General features: G+C 46.4%; 1 protein-coding gene across 1 annotated transcript in view; it reads left to right on the top strand.

Annotated features, from left to right (window-relative positions):
* The window catches only part of LOC111861826 (nucleolar protein 4), a 586,825-nt gene that overhangs the window by 252,768 nt on the left and 315,482 nt on the right, over window positions 1–18,575 (top strand). The window contains exon 2 of the mRNA XM_023846723.2: window positions 14,799–14,936. Coding sequence (XP_023702491.2) covers window positions 14,799–14,936 — 138 coding nt within the window. The remainder of the gene's footprint in view (window positions 1–14,798; window positions 14,937–18,575) is intronic.

Below are 18,575 nucleotides of genomic sequence, written 5' to 3'. Positions count from 1 at the left end.
TACTACTACTACCACCACCACCACTGACGCCAATACTACCACTACTACCACCACTGACGCCAATACTACCACCACCATTACTACTACCACCACTGACGCCAATACTACTACTACTACTACCACCACCACCACCACTGACGCCAATACTACCACTACTACTTCCACCATTACTACTACCACCACTGACGCCAATACCACCACCACCATTACTACTACCACCACTGACGCCAATACTACTACTACCACCACCACCACTGACGCCAATACTACCACTACTACCACCACTGACGCCAATACTACTACTACCACCACCACCACCATCATCGTCATCATCACCACCACCACCACTGACGCCAACACTACCACTACTACCACCACTGACGCCAATACCACCACTACCACCACCACCATTACTACCACTACCACTGCCACCGCCATCATTACTTCTACAGCTACTACATCTACCACCATTACTCTTGCTACTACTACCGCCACCACTACTACTGATACTATTACAACTACTACCATATTACTACTGCTACTACTAGCGATGTCAACATGCCTCGTTCCTAAATCTCTCCTAGGAATATGTCGCATATGCAACCCTTTGTGACGCCGCTCAGTATCCTCAGTGGCGTGAATTCATCTACTAAACCTCTATTTGCCGCGTGTACATGCAGAAAACAGTTTTGGTGGTCAGCTGAATGCAAGTTCATGTTTCTGTGCGATCTCTCCTCTTGTCCTTTGTTATGAAGCGCATCCGGATTCCCGTACGTGAGGGGTCCAACTGAGTACGGTCTCTCCGTGAGGATGTTTGAAATAAGAACAGGACGCTAGATAATGTCCAGATAGTCGAAACGTTGTTAGTTATAATCAGTGTCCGCTGGCTCCTTGTTACCAAGGACATAGCAAACACTGAAAAGGTTCAGTATGAACCCTCTAGGATCCACATGTACCACTGAGTCCGTTGACTGCTTTTGGATAGGCTAAAAGTAGGGACAGCCCAGTCGTTACGGCGGCGGGATGCAGGTTCAATGGCAGAGGAATTTGGGTTCGGTTCATGACAGGGCCTCCACGTCGTCCAGACCGGTTCTTGGGCCCACTCAGCCTCAAGTCCAGTGAGTACCGAGGCAAAGGCGTGAAACTGACCACTCACTTTCATCTAGTGCCGACGTCAGCAATGGTGGAGCTATACCTCCACTCCTAAATGTCTCATGACAGTGCTCAATTAATTAGGCGCAGGGACAGCTTTAAATTGTTGCATTTACCGAGATGCATAAGTCTGTCGCCTTTAGGAGTTATCCTGATACCGCCTTTGAGTTTTGGCTTCCAGAACTGAGAACATGAAGTAGTCATGAGCTATTTTAACGTGTCTTCAAATATTTGCTTAGTGGGACTGAGGAAAACCGCCAACGGCAGTGAAGAGATTAGGTCTCCTGGCCCAGACTCGAATCTAGGACCTCCTAACTAAGAATCACGGACACCGAAACTACGACACTTCATCTTGCCCTGTCTTCCACCCCTGTCTACATGCCTCCGCACAGCTGTAGAACCCGTGCAGAACTTCTATACAGGGTGTTTCAGCAGTTACACCAGCGCAGCCCCTATCTACATGCCTCCGCACAGCTCTAGAACCCGTGCAGCACTTCTATACAGGGTGCTTCAGCAGTGACACCAGCGCAGCCCCTGTCTACATGCCTCCGCACAGCTGTAGAACCCACGCAGCACTTCTATACAGGATATTTCAGCAGTGACACCAGCGCAGCCCCTATCTACATGCCGCCGCACAGCTGTAGAACCCGTGCAGCACTTCTATACAGGGTGTTTCAGCAGTGACACCAGCGCAGCCCCTGTCTACATGCCTCCGCACAGCTCTAGAGCCCGTGCAGCACTTCTATACAGGGTGTACCAGCAGTGACACCAGCGCAGCCCCTGTCTACATGCCTCCGCATAGCTCTAGAATNCTCCGCACAGCTCTAGAACCCGTGCAGCACTTCTATACAGGGTGTTCCAGCAGTGACACCAGCGCAGCCCCTATCTACAGGCCGNGTGACACCAGCGCAGCCCCTGTCTACATGCCTCCGCATAGCTCTAGAATCCGTGCAGAACTTCTATACAGGGTGTTTCAGCAGTTACACCAGCGCAGCCCCTATCTACAGGCCTCCTCACAGCTGTAGAACGATGAAAGAACTTCAGTTGGCAACACTGAATGTTCTTCCGTTTGTATACACTCTGTAGTGCTCGTGTCAGTGCATTAGTGATTGTGTTCAGTGACAATCCGTGTGAAAGAATCGGAAAATGGGAGACTTGAGCTATTTTGAAGGAGGACAGATCATTGGTGCACCTTCAGCCGGGGAATCTGTGACAAAAACTGCCAGATCATTAGTTGTATCGAGAGCGACAGTTTCTAGGTTATGTACATGAATCATGGGAAGACAACATCAGCGAAGAGGAACAGTGGGCGAACATCAACACTGACAGAAAGAGGTCGTCGTACATTGAGAAGGATTGTTTTGAAAAATCACACAATTACTGCAACACAGGTGACAGCAGAACTGAATATTCATCTTGAAGACCCTGTTTCCACAAAACTGCCCGACGTGAACTTCACAAATCCAACTTCCACGGTAGGGCTGTAATTGCTAAACCTCTGATTACTGAAAGTAATGTTCAGATGCGAATCGGCGGTGTCACGACCATAGAACCTGGACTTCAGACAACTGGAAATGCTCGCGCGATATTGTCAGACGAGTGGCACTTCACGCTGTTCCCTGCATCAGGAAGAGTTTACGTTTAAGGAACACCAACGGAAGTCTACAATCCGGAAGGCCTGGTTCCAAAACACGGGGAAGTTCAACAAAATAGCGTTAGTTTGGTCCCATTATTACCCTTCATGGCCGAATTACTGCAAGGGAGTATATCGGACAGGTTGGGTAATCAGGTGCAGCCCATGGTCCAGATGTTATTTCCGAACAGCGATGCAGGTCTCCAGGACGACAGTGTCCCCATTCACACGGCTGCAACTGTTCAATCATGGTTTGAAGAGCATGAATGTGAATATGAACTTCAACATCTTCTCTGCCAGCCCAATCACCATATTTGAACATGATTGAACCAGTCTGCTCAGTTTTGGAGACTAGAATGAGGAACAGATTCCTACCTCCAACATCTCTAAGGCAACTTGAAGACGTTCTTCAAGAAGAATGGTATCAAATTCCGCTAGAGACTGTTCAAAACCTGTACGAGGCCATTCTAAGGAAGACTGCGGCTGTGTTCAAGGCAAAAGGTGATCCAACGCAATGTTAATAGAGAAATGTGTACAGTGTCTGTAGTGTTTCCATAATTTTGTCCAACCCCTGTACATGTACACTGCAGTATCGGACCTGTCCCACTGCTTGCGCGGATCCTCAGCTTAACCCTCATTACTGTTGCAAGACCCTTAACGTAACAACCTCACCCCTTACCCCAACGGCTAGGACCAGGGGAAGGATACGCGTTCGCCAGTGCGCAGGGCTGTACACCTCTTCTGTGGCCTAGAATTCGTGACCCATCGAGCCGTCTCCTACGCCGGGGGGCCGCGTCCTTAATGAGTGGAGCATTTCCTCCACGTCCCCTAATCACCTTCATTGTACGCTGCTCTCCTATGTAGAATGAATAGTCAACAGGCAGACTGACAGCCATGTAGTTAGTGTGTTTCTTTGTTTGTTGAAGGGAGTGGGGGAGCAATGTCTAGCTTTCTGTTAGGCGCTCCCAGTTCTTGCAGTGGTGCTAGCTTCTGGGATGATCGCCGATGTTTCGGAGGAACATACTGCCTCTATATTCAGGGTGAAGTCATAAGCCCATACGAGCAATGAGCAACGAGCAGCCGACAATGCTTCGAAACGAATATCATCCTATATTGTAATGCATTCTGCTTTGCAAACAGTTTCGGAAACGGAAGAGACTGGCCTACCTAAATGTTCTGCAGAATTGGTCAGACATTTCAAGCCAAACGGCAACCGCTTAGTTAGGTTTCAAAAGAACTTTCGTAACGTGTTGATGTGGGCTCAGATTTCAGGAGCATGTATTTTATAGTAAAGGAAATCGATGTTCTTACAAGATCGCACGCATACAGAGCCCCCACATGAGAGGGCAGCGCCACTGAAAGCCCCCCCCCCCCAGCACGTGCCCACTTTCCGATGCCATAAACCTCACGTCTTCCGTTTTACAGTCGAGTCAACGCCAAATGTCACAGACAGGCAGTCGCCGGCATCCTATCGCGGTGGCATGCGTTCGAACCCAGGTGCTCAGGAGTTTGGGGTTGACTAAGGGGTACTGGGTTAGACCGCGCCATAGCTGAAGTGGTTAGTCGCTGGTTTCCTACCGCGGCGGCCCGGGTATATTCAAGTGGGATTTGTGGTGGACAACATGGAGCTGGGGTAGGTTTTCTCCGAGTACTTCGGTTTCCCCTGCCAATCTTCATTCCACCAATTGTTCCACAATCACCCTCACCTATCATCTGGGGCAGGTACAATAGGCCAGAAGTGGCGGCAGTACAAGGGACTTAGTCCCACCCCACTAGCAATAAAAAAAATGTGGGGTCGTGAGTCGAATTTCTTCCGAGTACTTCTGCTTTCCCTGCCAGTTCTCATTCCACCGACTGCTCCACATTCATTAATCATCCTATGTAGTCTCTATTCTGATAGCGTCGTTAAATAACTAACAGGCCCCTTACATTTCATCCCCTCTGCTTCACAGTCTCCTGAAATACTGTTCAACGTTCATATTAAGTACAAGTTACGCTTCATTAGTTAAGCATCACGCCATGGAGACACATCGGGGAGTGGAGATATGACTCCACCATTCTTCACCTCGCCACTCGGTGGAGTTTTTCTCCCAGGATAAGAAACCGCACTACGCGTTGGTTAGAAGACTGGGTGGGCCCCAGGGTCAGTCTGGAAGTTGTGGAGAAGAAAGGAGTCACCTGGCCTTGCCAGAATCGATCCAGACTCTAGTCCCTCCCTATACTGACTGAGCTATCCCTTCACCTCGGGCTTATTCAATCCCAGAATAATTATAGATTATGTATAAGTATTTCATCTTAGTGGATTTCGGTTATTAAGTAATTCAAGTAAACTCTTATCCAACGCTGGGGCACCCGGTAGCGTAGTTGGTTGAGGCATTATGTTCAAGCCGGAAGGTCCCGAGTTCGATTCCCGTTGAGGTTATTGGATTTTTTTCATTTGACCTAATCCTTCCAGCCGCACTATGGCCCTGCGTCGACACAGCCTCTAACAGAAATGAGTACCAGGAATTTTCCTGGGGGTAAAGGGCGGCCGGCGCCTAAGGTTGACAATCTTACAGCCATTTGTGAGCCGACTGTCTAGAAAATGTGGGAGCCTCGACGTCTCACAACCCTATAGACCTCCACGGGCTGTTACAGGGATAGCTTTTTCTTATCCAACGTGAGAGCTGAGTTTTTCGAAAACAGCGGGCCGGGTAAATCCGAGTGGACGGAATTAGTACCGCAAGGGTGAAGTGGGGATGTGTGAAGTTCCCCATTACTGTCCAGATGCTTAGAGTTGTTACTCTAATTGATGGCCCTACCCATACTGTGTATGAATCTTTTGGTTCTTCATCTTCTTACACTACTACTACTACTACTACTACNCTGCCGCCGCTGCCGCCGCTGCCGCCGCTGCCGCCGCTGCTGCTGCTACTACCGCTACTACCACTACTACCGCTACTACCACTACTACCACTACTACCGCTACTACCACTACTACCACTACTACTGTTGCTGTTGCTACTGCTGTTACCTTCACGAACTAGGCCCTGTAACCTGTTCCCATTAAGAATTGATTCTGAAATTATAATTCTTATACACAGCTAGTAGGACTCCTTGGACGGGGGATCGGCCCTTCACAAGACCGCTACCTGCACACAGGACAACACAAACAGAATAAACGCGCACATACATCCATGCCTCGAGTGTGATTCGAACCGACTATCCCAGTGTTTGCTCTGGTGAAAGCGTTATATGAAATTTATAAAAAGTGAAACTAAATCCCCAGATATTGTGGTGTTTACATAGAGTAAAGGAACATGCGCTACTGTCAAACCCCCTGCTCATGCCTGGGCGTGGTGCACACATTTAGAAGAATGCTAATAAATCTAGTAATGGCGGAAGGTACACTGACGAATCCTAATGACGGTCCCCAATATTTTTCCCGCAGAAGCAGTAACGGGGCCCGAATTCCCGCAAGTTGGTGCCTGAAACCATTCCAAGGAAGTCTCCTACCATCATGCCAAATTTGGTAGAAATAGGTCAACTGTGTGGATACGTATAAAGTACAAACAGAACACTTTTGTTTGCATATGAAGATACATTAAATGTTGCTTCTTTTGTATATTACGCGAGTGATGACATTTTTGTTGTTGCCATAGTCGATTTATTATTATTATTTTATTGTGTTGGAGTGCGGACTAGATTAGGAGAAAGCGGAAGATGGCGTGCTGGCCTGTACAGCACTGTTTGGCGTATCGCGTATATTCAGACTTTCCCCTTCGTTTTCTGCAACCTGCTGTGTACCATTACGGGTGCTGACATGGCCGTCAACGTAACAGTCTATGAGTAAATAGAACCAATATTAATATGTCAATATTTGTTTTATTAAACATACCACTATATGTTTCGATCAATACGAGTATTATCATCTTCAGGTGGTCATGTGAACATATTCCGTCGTTATTGAACTGTTCGACTAACCTGGCTCCATGGTAGTAAATAAATAAAGTAAATATGTTCGTTTAATTTATTGTATGTATCGTATAGCTCTCCTATAATATTGTCACATTATAAGTGTATCTAGTGACGAGGTTTGGATTGCTAATTGGATTAACTGGACACTTACACTCGAAACTACAGCACACGTAAAGTCTTCTCAGACTTCAATAGCCGTTGCTTTGTGGCGGCTTCCAACGGTGGCGGACGTTCACATTCCTCTGGGTTCCCGGCCTCAGCTACCAGCTTCAAGCTGCTGACATCTGCAACTCATCTGACTCAATCACAGCTCAGAGTCAGAGTTACTTTACGACTGGCGATTTACCGCCAGTCCATCTTGGCGACTAGCCCCTTGAGACTCACGACCAGTAACTTTATTTTTCAACTGAACACTTGCGGTTATAGTCCTTATGTAACATCCTTTCAGACGAAAGGATGTGTTTGATGTGTTTGTCATTTACAATTGCTGCTGGTCCTTGCCAGCGCAGTCATTCTCAGGTCCGAGTCCCGCGGGACTCATGGCCACATTTCACTCTCAGATTTGAGACTCTTGAGACTCCACCAACCTGGAAGGCCAGGTCCCAGTGTTTATATCCCCCAGGATATACAGCTGTTACTTGGTAACGCGTCTACATGTCACAATATGTGAAAGGTTACAGTTAAAAATAAAAATTAAATGATAAATATTAATAAAATTACGTTCCGCTTTCAGCGAATCGTTTTTCTCTCTTCTCTTTGCGTCTATAAGCTGATCCCTGCTGGACCACCAGCGCATCAGACAGTGCCTGCGTGCTCCTGGCTATAGCAATCGTACACGATACCTCGGTCTTTACATGCGTAGCCTACAGGCTGGAAGTCCGGGTTTCGATTCGCAGCGAGAGCAAATTCTTTATCTTCTTCACGGCGTCCAGACCGACTGTGGGATCAAGCAAGCCTTATAGCCGATGGATACAGGTGTATCCTCAAGGATCAAAACGGCCAGAGTGTTACGCTGAATACTGTTTCTTTGTAATGACCAAGTTCAGACAGAGTTAGCTATATCTCCACTCTCTATACGACCTCCTCCACTATGCAGAATTACGTATTTACTTATGTACGAGTATATTTTATTTGGGTACGAAAATGTCTCAAGTCTGATGTTAGTACGTCCCTTTTAGACACAGGCATTCTTTTCAGCACTTTGTTTTCTAAACCCCTCACTATTTGTTCTTCACACGTTATGAGCTACTCAGTTCCATATGCATAGAAAACAACGGGGTTAGATTGCATATTTGTATGTTATAATTTTGTTAGTTCCACAGTTCAGACGGAAAGCTTTCAATGTTTAGTTATCATGCACAATAACGTCTTGGTAGGAAAACCCGAAAGAAAGTGGCCATTTGAAAGACCTAAGCGTAGATTGGTGGATAACATTAATGTCAGTATTGGTAACTGACTGTGTTCTAGCTCACATCTCCAATGAAGAGATCACTTTCAGCACGTGACGCAGGAAAGCGTGTGATTGGGTTATGAAGACTCGCAGTAAGGGGAAGTACGAAAAGGAAATACATTGTCACGTGATTGTCACTACAGACGGGTTTTGGATTGGTTGTTCAATTTTAATTAGAGATCCGTGACTACAGCTATCATCACCAGTCGTTGCCTGGTAACGGCTTTCGGCGGCCGACTTTCCTACCAGCTTCTAATAGCAACAGCTCACAACGACTGAACTGCAGTTCTCTGACTGACTCACCAAACAACTCTTTACTTCATTGTACTCAACTCAATTGCAGCTCCCAGCTTACCCCGCTTATAATATTTCGGCACGGACCCCACAGAAAACACCGATCCTCGCTGTTGCAGTTGAACTGTTTCTGTGGGAACGTGTTTGTTTGTGAAGCCGTTACTCTATAACGGCTCTTTTTTATCTGGCGATCGTTGCCTAGCAACGCTTCTGCATGCTACAATATGTTCCTTGAACGTCTACAGACATGCTACTCCACATGTAGCTTTATAAATATGTCAGTCAGAGAACAACTTGCGTGTTTCCGCGTTGATCGTACTCCATCATCAGATCATCCCGGTGAGACGTATAGAAATCATTTAGTGATGAATTGGCAAAGACAGACAGCATTTTACTGTTCTCCTCAGCGTAGTCTAGGGTTGCCAGATTTTGTAAAATAAAAAAAAAGGAGTGATGCCTCGTTGCTTGTTTATAACGACATTTTTCACAACTAATAGGCTATAAAATATATATAATCAACATACTACATAACTTACAAAATGCTACAACACATCTGTATTACATAGGCCTACTACAAAACAAATATTACGTAGCCCTATTACATATTTATAGAATGCACAAAATATTACCTAGCACACATCTGTAGAACACACAAATATTAAATACTACATATTTATAACTTTCAGGGGCTGGTCGATCAGATTCTGTTAATTGTATTTCACTGAACTCTTAGCACTTTTTAATTAATTGAACATCACCATTTGAAAATTTATAAAATTCTGAACAGGACTTGCTTACATAGTTCACTGTCACCTGGAGTTCTGCCTTGATTAAATCGGTTGAGCATCTGTTTCTTGTGTCACTCCACTTACTTTTCATGAATGAAAAGATTCGCTCCACAACATAACGAAATAAACTATAACAATTTCATTTTCCAAGGATTACAGAAATTTTATGATAATATTTAACCCATGAAATATAATTCGCAATGGACTTAAATAAAAGAACGGAGAATTATCCACTCCGGGTAAACAATAAACGGAGGAACAAAAGTTGGGTGAAAACACGGAAGAATCCGGGGAAAACGGGGTATCTGGGAGCCCTAGCGTAGTCACAGGGAGGAGACCGCACAGAACACAGAAAGTGTCTTGTGAAGGCTAATAGTGGCCATAGTTCACAACGGTGCCCGAATCCAAGAATGACCGTACTGGCGAAGGTCAGCTCTGCACTAAGTGATGCAAGTTATTTGACGAGAGTGGCCATCTGTTAATCTCTATTGAGATTGAATGGGGGCACACGGTAGCGTAGTTGGTTGAGGCAAGCCGGAAGGTCGCGGGGTTCGATTCCCTATGAGGTCGTTTGATTTTTTCATTTTACCTAATCCTTCCAGCCGCAGTATGACCCTGGGGTCGACTCAGTCTCTAACAGAAATGAGTACAAAGAATCATCTTGGGTTGTAAAGGGCGGCCGGCGCGTAAGGTTGATAAACTCGCCGCCATCTATGAGCCGATTGCCTAGAAAATGTGGGAACCTCGACGTCTTACAACCCTACAGGCCTCCAAGGCCTGTTACAGGGATAGCTTTGCCTTCTAATGAATGGTAAAATAAAGTGGTGGTACGGTTCCTGGACGCCGTAGCTGTTTTGAGGAAGTGGCAGTAGCTAGTACAATCTCTACTGAAGTAAGTCATGACAGTATGCATACAGAATGAACAACTGTTTAGAAGAGTTGATTGGAATGACGCACGGGCAAGCAGAACAGTTGCAGAAACAGGATCGTGCTGTATTGCTGTACTCGTTGCAGGCCAGTTTGCTGATGTTCTGCGGTGCCTCTTGTCCTGTTTCGTAGTCGACGGTGGCGCCGCGTGTGGGGGCTGTAGAAACCTCAGTACGTGTGTGAACATCACGTACACAATTGTGTCTACACTGCAGAGAACATTTTACGTTTGCATTCCTTTCATATTATGAAACCCGAAAAGGTTTGTCTGTAAGTAACGTTCTACACTTGCATTAGGTAGGTGCGGTTCGAGTCTTGGCTGGGACACAGGATATCCTGACTGAGGTTTTTCGTGCTTTTCCTCAGTCTGGGAAGTACCTTGACTAAAATCTTCTGGAATATAACGCTATCTTTTTCGGCTTATTCGACTCTGAAGATTGGGGCGATATGTTCTTTCGAAACGTCGACTGACTATCAAAGGGCTACATGGCGTTATATCCCAAAAGACAGTAGACTTCATAACTACAGGTGTGAAAACCGCTAGTCCTGCATACTTGGATTAGACCACAACCGCTTCCGTTCTTCATTGTCCGAAGCTGTAGGGTTTTGCTACTGAAGGTGTCGTTAAATAACCAACGAAGACAGAATATCATTAAATCAATGAATGGCCAGCCCCCTCCATAACTGGCATTGGTCAATACATATGGGTAATTTTTTCTTTTGTTCAACTCCCTTGGGATGATCTGAAGATGGCACATAATTAGCGCCGAAACACGTAACCTTGTTAACAACTCCAATCAAGTTGTAGGTAAAGGAGCTACATTTGTTTATCGACGCAGCGGAATGTGCCAATTCAGATACAACTGGAAGTCAGACTGTTGCGTAGTTCTTGAAAACACCAAGAGATGGCGAAAGATTCTAAAAAACATATCACGTGCGTAAAAGCGTAAATTTGCGTAGTCCGTCACTTAACAACTGGCCACAGATATAACTACGTTGGTAAACCGATCCCCCTAATGGGAAGCAGGGCGGAGATGGACAGGATTCATGTGGCTTAGGATAAGGACCAGTGACAGATTCGTGTAAACACTGTAATGAACTTTCAGGTTTTACAAAATGGTGGGTATTTATTGATTATAAATATATAAAATTTGTAACGGTGGTATTTATTAAAATTATTTACTATTTTCACATCCATCTTCATGTTTTAAAACAAAAAAAAAACCGGAAGATGGAAAATATCCAGAAAGTCAATAATTTTATTTCTTTAATAACTGAGGACCTGTCACCTTCTAAAGACAGACCGCCCTCCAAGAAGTTAGTTATTGGGGCTGGTTATTTCAGCTTACTTACTTCCTTGCTTGAGTATACTTAGTGTAAAACAGGTTTGAGGGCAACTTTACGGAAGAAAAGTCATGTGTTTTAATGGAGTCTCTGGTGTTCAGAACCTGGTTCCCTTTGTGTTGTGACATGTAGACCCAGTGCCAAGTAACAGCTCTGTAAACAGGTGATAGTACAATAGCCGTTACTACGTAACAGCTCTGTGGACACGTTGTTTCCCCGGCAACAAGAAAACACGCAGTAATGAAAGATGTTTTCTGTGCGGTCCGTGCCAGGACTATGTACAGAGGACTAGTAGTTCAGTTGAGTCAGACCTGATCGTGGGTCTCAAGGCGCTTTGCATCAAGAAGAACTTATTGGCGGTAAACTAATAGGCCGTAAAATGATTCTAACTCTGAACTGAGTCAGTTGAGAATTTCAGTTGTCAGAAGTTGGTAGCTGAGGCTGGCGACAGTTCAGGAACCCATAGGAAGGGGGAACGTCTGCTGTTGAAAGCAGCTACCAAGCAACGGCTAGTGAAAACTTTATGTGTGCTGTAGTTACATTGATCTTTGGAGTGTGGTACTCAGTGAGACTCTCGTAGTTATTTGTAGTTACGTTCTGTAAGTGTCCAATAAAAAAGATTATCAATCCCAAACCCCGTCTATAGTCACTCAAACACGTGACAGGATGTATCTCATGTTTACGTGCGCTCCATGGTGTTTGGCACAGCTTGCGGTGCAGTTTGTAAGGAAGGCTCGAACAACATCCACTCTGAAACATCCTTCTTGGCTTCGGCCTCATAGGGTAGAAAGGAGCACAAACCCCCAAGAAACGGGGGCTGGTGTGAGGTGGGGGTGGGGGTGGAGCTGGCGTCCGCCTTGCTTCGTCTATTGATTTATACGTCAGTTTTCTTTTTTATATAAGAACCCACTGTTGGCGCCGTAAGGGTATTAGGAGGTGGGTGGGGGAAGGTGGAGGGGGGACGGGAACTTGATGACGGTAATGATTATGATGGTCTGTGAGAGGAAAGGGGAAAAGTAGGCGATGATCTGAATGGTTATGACGGTGGGGTCCCTCAACAGGCGTGACGTCCTCCAGGGCCGCGCTGGTGATGTGCTTCCGGGAGCAGGGAATCGGAGAAGCAGGCTGCGTCCCTCGTTCTGGAAACCCAACCCTGTCTCTACTGCTGGAACACGGAGAAACAGGCTGCGTCCCTCGCTCTGGAAACCCAACCCTGTCTCTACTGCTGGAACACGGAGAAACAGGCTGCGTCCCTCGCTCTGGAAACCCAACCCTGTCTCTACTGCTGGAACACGGAGAAACAGGCTGCGTCCCTCACTCTGGAAACCCAACCCTGTCTCTACTGCTGGAAGACGGAGAAACAAGTTGCGTCCCCTCTGGGGTGCGCCCCAGAACCGATCTGGACGCTAGAACACGGGGAAACATAATCCGTTTAATACAACAAATCACTTGATTTTTTTTATTTTGGCGTCTGGGATTATTAGTAAAAAATAAAACACCGTCCATGATAACATTTAGAAGTGATTATATTCAGAAAATAGGCGTACATATCGATGTTTGAGGTTCTCAAGGTTCGTCCACACAGCGCGCTACGTACGCTATGTTCGCTATACGAACAGAAAAATATCTCCCTTTACTGCCAATGTGACTGGCCACACAGACTTCTGTACGCTACGTACGCTCTGTTCGCTATGTTAGCTGCGTCGCAGAGTGTACACAGCGCACGTAGCGTACGTAGCGAACATAGCGTAGCGCTCTGTGTGGCCGAACCTTCAGGATCTTCTGGTATATGAGTACGATTGCCGTAAAAGGACCTACAGGGTCCTTGTTGGTAGGCTGCCTGTCTGCACAGTGTCTCATTCCAGAGCATTTCCTTCATGCGCTTTGGGGCATCATTAAACAAGAGGTTAGTACAGAAGGATACCCAACGACAGCGCCACTTATGCACAACGCAATGAACTACATACTCGGGTTTCATGTAAGTTCTAGCTTTCTTATGAAACTCTTCGCTATTTGAGTAACAAACGCAAATTGATCTAAAAAAATCCTGGTGGCCAACAAAGGACTACAACAGCATTCATTCATCATTGGCTCTACATCGCTTTGTTGGCCACTGGTCGCTTCTTTCAGTTTCTTAATCCTATACACAGTCAGTAGAACTCCTTGGACAAGGGATCAGCCCGTCGTAAGGCAGCTATCTACTACACACAGAACAACACAAACACAGAATAAACGCATTCGAACCCATGACCCCAGTGTTCGAGCGGGCGAAGAGAGTTCATGAAGTAGACAGCGCGACCACTGTGAAAGGCTGATTTTTGGGACAGCCTCATGTAAGATGTTTTACCGGTTTTTTCTACGCCTGTGAACTGTATTCACTTACACTAAGGGAGAAAGAAATTATGTCAGAAAAGAGGATTACATAAGGAAATTGTAATTACATGCCGGGAAGTAAGTGATCCGAGTCGGCTTGTCGCCTAGTCACTTTGTTTAGTGACAAGGATGCAGTAAGCTTGCATAACTTTGTTACAAGAACATCGTGGCTTGGGAAGCCAAAAGTGCTGGAGAATATGGCCCATTTTGCGGAAGGATTTCCCTCTTATATTTTGTACTAACTTCTTGTTTCCACTTTAGTGCTGTATGCCGAATCCCTGTGGAAGGAGGTTGCGAGACATGAGCGTAGAATCCTCTTCTCTGACTTGTATGTACTTCATTTAAGTCCAACTGTTTTTAGAATTATTTTTCCAGGTCATTCCACATCTCTGCTCTTCGCGGAGGTCCAGGTTCAGTCCCGGTAGACTTCACCACCGCTGTCTACAATTCACAACTCACCACAGCACCCGCTAAGCTTTTTCAAACCTGCTGTTCTTCAGCCGTTCCCTGGCAACGGCTTCTAACAGTGGAGATTCTTCAGCTTCACGCACTCAAGTCCTCTCTTCACAGATTCCCTTCCAGAGCTCACTAACTAGCTCCCAGGCCATTTCATAGCCCGACTGTCAACTGACCAAGCACTAAACACTGTCCCGCTTATATCATCCCGGAACGGACCACCACGGAAACACCCCGTTTCCATTGTTACAACCCAACAGCTGCATTATTCATTCCCGAGGTAACGTGTTTACCGATCCGTTGCCCAGGAACGCCCTCCTCGCGGTCGTTGCATAGCGACGGCTGTTTCTCTGGCTCCACAGTTGTTGCTTTGAGCCGGCACTGGTGAGGAGAGCGCTAATGTACAGAGTGACGTGTGTTGCAGGACGGGCAGGGGCGAGAGAGGCAACTGTTCAAGAAAGTGGCGGTTGTGGAGAACTTCTTCGACATCATCTACAGCGTCCATGTTGAAATGGAGGGGAGAGCGGGAAAGCACGCAGGACAGAAGCGGACGTACCGCACGGTAAGTTGGCCGCTCAGAATCGAATCATTTTGCTTTGGCCTCTGGAAGCCAGTCGGTTTCAGTAACGGGAGAATGCACAGCTCTGAAGCGCCTCGGAAGGGCAAAAGCGATTGGCTTGCTACAATCCCCAGATCTGCAGGTGCCACAGCCGCTGCACACGAATTTATTCCTTTGGTTCCATCGCCTTTACTTTTCGTTGGATCAAGAATTTTGTCTTCTCCACGTCGTCCAGACCGGCTCTGGAGACCAACCAGCCTCCTATCAGGGGTTCTTGCCTCGGGGGCAAAGCGGCCGGGGCGTGAAGCTGACGAGGTCAAGAAAATGTAGATCTATACATCCATTCCCCCATACGCCTTCATGGCGTAGTGCTTAATTAGTTAAGCATTAGGACAGCTTTACCTTCATCATCCGTCTTAGGGGGCACGCGGTACCGTAGTTGGTTGAGGCACTATGCTACAAGCCGGAATGACATGGGTTCGATTCCCGATGAGGCCCTTTGTTTCTTAATTGACCTAATCCTTCCAGCTGCATTATGGTCATGAGGTGGACTCAGCCCCTAATACAAATGAGTACCAGGAATCTTCCTGGGGTAAATAGCGGCCGGCGCGTAAGGCTGACAAACTCAGAGACATCTGTGAGCCGAATGTCAAGTTAAATTTTGAATAGTCCCACAAAATCGCGCTAACGCCTTGTTACGCCCCAAATCCAATCCATACTATCCCATTCTATCTCTCTAAGATCCATTTTAATATTTTCCACCCACCTACGCCTTGGTCTTCCCAGTGGACTCTTTCCTTCTGGCTTTCCCACCACTATCTTATATGCATTCCTCGCCTCCCTCATTCGTGTGCTACAAGACCTGTCCACCTCATCCTCCTTGACTTGATCATTCTAATTATACTTGGAGAAGAGTACAAGTTGTGAAGCTCCTCATTATGAAGTTTTCTCCAACCTCCTGTCACTTCATCTCTCTTCGGTCCAAATATTCTCCTCAACACCCTGTTCTCAAACACCCTCGGTCTATGTTCCTCCTTTAATGTCAGAGACAAAGTTTCACGCCCATACAGAACCACGGGCAAAATTATATGTATATATTTTTTTCATTGGCGCTACAGCCATCGTTTGGGCCTGGGCCTACCTCCATGAAACTGTCCGTTTCACTTCGGTTTTCTAGATCTTAGACATACGGTAGAACTTCATGGACGGGTGATCAGCTCGTCGCAAGGTCTCTACCTGTACACAAACACAGAAAAACTCACACACACGAAGTAAACATCCATGCCTGAGTGGGATCCGAACCCATGATACCGGCTTCCGAGCGAGCGAAGACAAATTATAATTTTGTATATTCAAATTTTTATGTCTTTGGACAGCAGACGAGAAGACAAAAGGTTCTGGACTGAATGGTAGCAAGCATTGCCCGAGTTCAGTCTCCTCTTAATTTCCTCCTGAATCAGGTTTTGATTTCTTATCGTAGTTCCCAAATATCTGAACTGTGCCACATTTTCAAAACGAGGAAAAGACGCTACGAAACTTAACGCAGGAATGCCACTGAAGGGGCCGAACACACTTCTTTACTTCTACTTTATAAAAGGTAACAAGGTAAAGTTGTCGCTGTCCTTAACTAATTTAGCACTACGCCATGAAGGAGTATGGGGTTGTGGATATATAGATCCACATTTTCTTGACCTCGGCACTAGTTGGAGGTGGGTGGTCAGCTTCACGCCCCGGCCGCTTTACACCCCGGAAAGAGCCCCCGGTACCCATTGTATAGGAGGTTGGATGAACCACAGAGCCGGTCTCGACTATTGGAGAAGAGAAAATTGTTGACCCTACCAGGACTCGAACTCCGATCCCTCGGTCGTCCAGCCCGTAGCAAGTCGCTATACCGACTGAGCTCTCCCGGCTCCACTTTTACTTTATAAAAGATAATATTTTCATGTTTCTTGTTCCAGGATTGCAAGTACAATTGTACGTATGTTGTTATTGTACCCCCCCTCTCTGTATTTCCTGTTGCTCCCACTTGGAGCATAGGGCATCCTTGAAACGCGTTGTTTCACTTCAGTTTCTTAATCCTAAAACAATCGGTAAGATCAGCCAATAGCAAGGCCGCTACCTACAAATAAACGTAAACATCATTGCCTCGAGTGGGACTCGAACCCACGTTCCCAGTGTTCGAGCGGCCGACGACAGTCATGCTTAAGACCGCGCGGCCACTCTGATTTGCTGATGTACTTATATACACTTATAAATACATATGTCGTTATATAAGCCCCAATTCACAAGTTACTTACGGATTTCTTTTTCTTTATTTAGTTTCTTGGCGTGGGGTGAGACTGAGTCCACTTGGTACGTCGGCCACTAACTGGCCTATTGTACCAGCCCCGGATGGCAGATGATGTTGAGTGTGGAGCATTCGGTGGTGTGAGAATTGGCAGAGGAAACCGAAGTACTCGGAGAAAACCTGTTCCAATGTCACTTTGTCCACCACAAATCCAACATGACCTGACTTGGGCTCGAACCCGGGCTATGGCACGGTCTGCAGATTCACTTCACTGATTATCCGTGATTTCTGATCTTTCGGGGAAATTCATTTCCCACCCATCTCGAAGCTGGGAGTCTAGTCTACTAATTTCCGAGATACAACACCGTGTAGGCCGTTGAAAGTCCACAGACGTTTCGGAGGAACATATCGCCTCCACTATCTTCACGGTCGAATAAGCCGAGCAAGATACCAGCATGAAAGCAGGTGGCAATTCTTAGCTCATTCGACCCTGAAAATGGAGGCGATATGTTCTTCCGAAACATCTGTTGACTTTCAACGGGCTACATGGACGGCGTTGTATCTCAGAAGTTAGTACCACCAAAGTGACAGCCTCAAACCCTACAGAGGCAAAAATGTTTCTGTGTTTTACATCCGGAATTGCTGCTGGCACTCATGTTACGCCCTACGTACAAGTTAATTGGCTACAGACCTTCTCAATAGTAGAGATACTCCATTTTGCTTCTGCTTCATGAAGTACATATGTCTTCAGGGTCGTCGGTTCGCACATGGACCCCATCCAGCTCTTCACCGCCTTGTATCAGCAAGCTATTTTCCTTTTGTGGCTTTTTCTTCTACCCTGAAGATGGAGGCAGTTGATCCCTCCGAATAACTTGATGCCCACCCACCATACCAGCCGGGGTCATATCCCGTTAAGACAGCAATCTTCATATTCCCCACGGTGAAAGCCTCGAACCTCACATTAACAGGCAAGCAATTTGTGTTTCTTCCCCTGAGAAAGGGGCAAATTCCTCCCCCTCCTCCACTGTATGATGACGATTTCAGATAACGTCAGTATTTGTTGCACTGTCATCAGATGACACGATGCCGCTGTGAGGAGGAGAAGGTGTGAGCAGTAGCGCACTTGCGTCAAGCCACTTGGCATTCCGACCTCGCTCTGACACCTGTTGAATGCCATTCAAAACTTGTTCCACACATCGATTTCAAAACTTCGCTGCTTGCTCCTCGTTTGTTTTGGTCCAGAGGCGATAACATATCGCTCACTGTCTCTGTCGGCACGCTACTGGGTGCTCAAGAAGGCCCTCACTACTCTTCCGTGATCTCGGATGTCTGGGCGCTAAACAGGGCAAGAGAAC

The sequence above is a fragment of the Cryptotermes secundus genome, unplaced genomic scaffold (assembly GCF_002891405.2).
Source record: "Cryptotermes secundus unplaced genomic scaffold, Csec_1.0 scaffold756, whole genome shotgun sequence".
In the NCBI taxonomy this organism is placed as follows: Eukaryota; Metazoa; Arthropoda; class Insecta; order Blattodea; family Kalotermitidae; genus Cryptotermes; species Cryptotermes secundus.
This window is presented reverse-complemented; position numbering and strand designations above follow the sequence as displayed.